At 38.9% G+C, this 2732-nt stretch overlaps 1 protein-coding gene across 1 annotated transcript in view; it reads left to right on the plus strand.

Annotated features, from left to right (window-relative positions):
* LOC102845234 overlaps positions 1 to 2732 on the plus strand; it is a 115083-nt gene that overhangs the window by 14577 nt on the left and 97774 nt on the right. Inside the window, exon 4 of the mRNA XM_006898079.1 lies at positions 1092 to 1163. Within this exon, the coding sequence (XP_006898141.1) occupies positions 1092 to 1163 (72 nt within the window). The remainder of the gene's footprint in view (positions 1 to 1091; positions 1164 to 2732) is intronic.

The following is a 2732-nucleotide window of genomic DNA, read 5'->3' on the forward strand; positions in this document are numbered from 1 at the left end:
AGGAAAGCCCTCTATGAGGTGGATTGATTTAGTGATTGGGATAATTGGGATGGGAGTGTCAGAGACAGTGCGATTGGCACAGGACAGAGCAGAGTTTAGGGTTGTTGTCCATAGGGTCGCTATGAGTCGCAAGCGACTTGACAGCACATAACAACAACAACAAGAAGCATCTACTAGTATTTTTTTATTAGTATTTCTCTAGAGTCCACTGAGTATGGACATTAATCCAGTGTGATATGTATATAAAATATATATTATATATGTTGTTGTTGTTAGGTGCCATTGAGTCGTACACAACTCATAGCGACCCTATGAATGAAAGGCCTGAGCACTGTTTGTACATAGAGTTTCCGGAGGCAAGCCATTTCGGGCGTGGATGCTGCTCCTGCTTCCAGGCTTGTTTTAGTCGGGAAGCTCCAGCCAACACTGTCCATCATGGGCAACCATTAACACGTTTGGCACATCCGTGTCCCAGTGTTCAGCATCACGGGACCATGAATTACCTCTGTACAGCAATGCACAGACCAGTGCTGTACCACCTAGAAGAATGCTTGACAGGAAAACAATTTGAACCTGGCCTGAGGGCTGCAGATTAGGCTTGGTAGCATAACTTTCCACTAGGCCAACATAGCTCTCTCTATGTCATCGTTGAGAATATCTATATCTATATCTATATCTATATCTATATCTATATCATCTATCTCTATCTCATCTATCCCTATCCCTATCTCTATCTCTATCTCTATCTCTATCTCTATCTCTATCTCTATCTCTATCTATATCTATATCTATATCTATCTATCTCTATCTCTATCTATCTATCTATATCATCTTTCAAGAAAAAATAATTCTCATTAATGGACCCATGTGGAACATCCTGATACATGGAGAAAAGATTGAAATTTGCGATAATCAACATCCATGGTAGATTTCTTATTGTTTTGTTAGATGCCACTGGGTTCAATACAGCCCATAGTTACCCTATGAGTGACAAATGTGAGCTCTGATCTGTTTATTTTCCTGTGTATCAGCTAGGAAATGGACTTTTTAAACCAACATCACCCCTTGCTTCCCGTGTCTCTTATTTTAAGAGCATAGTCATGGAAATTGACCAAACATGCAATCAGTATCCATTAATGGTAATTGCTGACCGTAATGCAAAGGTAAGAAACAAGGAAGAAGAAATCTTTATGCATAGGAAGACTCAGTAGTGTGAAAATTACAATCCTACTAAATGCAATCTACATGTTCAATGTAACCCCAATCCAGATACAAAATTCATTTTCCAAGGAGATCAAAAGGGAAATTGTCAACTTTATTTAGAGAGGAAAGAGACCCCAAATAAGCAAAGCACTTTTGAAAAACAAAAACGAAATGGGAGGCATAGCACTCCCTGACCTCAAAATATACTACACGACAGTAGTAACCAAAATAACATGGTACTGGTACAATGACTTACACATCAATCAAAGGAAAAGAATCGAGAATCCAGAAACTAACTCATCCATCTATGGTCTGCTGATAGTCAAAAAGGAAATAAAACTCATCAAATGTGGAAATGACAACATATGGTGGTGACAAACTGGACTGCTACTTGCAGAAAGCTGAAGCAGGATCCACATCTCACACCATACACAAAAATCAACTCAAGGTAGATCAGACACCTGAGAATAAAGCCCAAAACCATAAAATTCTTAAGAGACAAAGTGGAACCAATTTTAGAAGGCCTAACCTATGGTATAAAGAGACTACCAAATATAGCCAGAAATGTACAAGCTGAAGAGGATAAAATTGATGAATGGACTTTCTAAAGATTAAATCTCTGTGTTCATCAAAACCTTTTTCCAACAGAGTGAAAAGAAAACCTACCGACAGAGAACAAACATTTAGCAATCTCTTCTCATACAAGGTTCTCATAATGAAAGTTTACAAAATCCTCCTGAACCTCCACAAGAAAAAGACTGACAACTCAATTACAAAATGGGCAAAAGACATGGAAAGACTTTTTACAGAGGAAGATATTGAAATGGCCAACAGACACCTGAAGAAATGCTCAAAATCACTGGCAATCAGAGAGATGCAAATCAAAACCACAATGAGATACCATCTTACCCTAGTAGCAGTGGTAACATTTCATAACATTTAGTAGAGCAGCAAGCAATAAGTGTTGGAAAGGAAGTGGAGAGGCAAGAACTCTCATACATGGTTGGTGGGATGTAAAATGGTGCAACCATTCCGGAAGAGAGTTTGGTATTTCCTCAAAAAGTTGAACATAAAGTGAGCTCTGGTGGCCTAGTGGCAAGAAGCTGAACTGCAATCCCAAAGGCACACAGAATCCACCAGCTGCTCCACTGGAGAAGGAGGGGCAATCTCCTCTTGTGCCAGTCTGATCTAACTCGGTAATATACAAGGGGCGGGGGAAGGGGGAAAGCCTTGTTTAAGAAAAATAATTGCACACAGAGACTCCATATGACTCAGATATTCCACTACTAGAAATATACCACAAGGAAATTAGAACTGGGACACAAACAAAGATTAGTACACCAATGTTCATATCAGCATTATTCACCATCTCAGGAACATAGAAACAGCTGAAATGTCAAACCACAACTGAATGGATTGAGAAACTGTGATACATTCAAACAATGGAATACACAGGAGTACTAAATTGAATACTCAGGAGCATTGAGAAATAATGAGGGCAACAATTTAAAAAAATACTATGTAACTTG

Source organism: Elephantulus edwardii, unplaced genomic scaffold (assembly GCF_000299155.1).
Source record: "Elephantulus edwardii isolate Elephantulus edwardi_28Jun2011 unplaced genomic scaffold, EleEdw1.0 scaffold00219, whole genome shotgun sequence".
Lineage (NCBI taxonomy): Eukaryota > Metazoa > Chordata > Mammalia > Macroscelidea > Macroscelididae > Elephantulus > Elephantulus edwardii.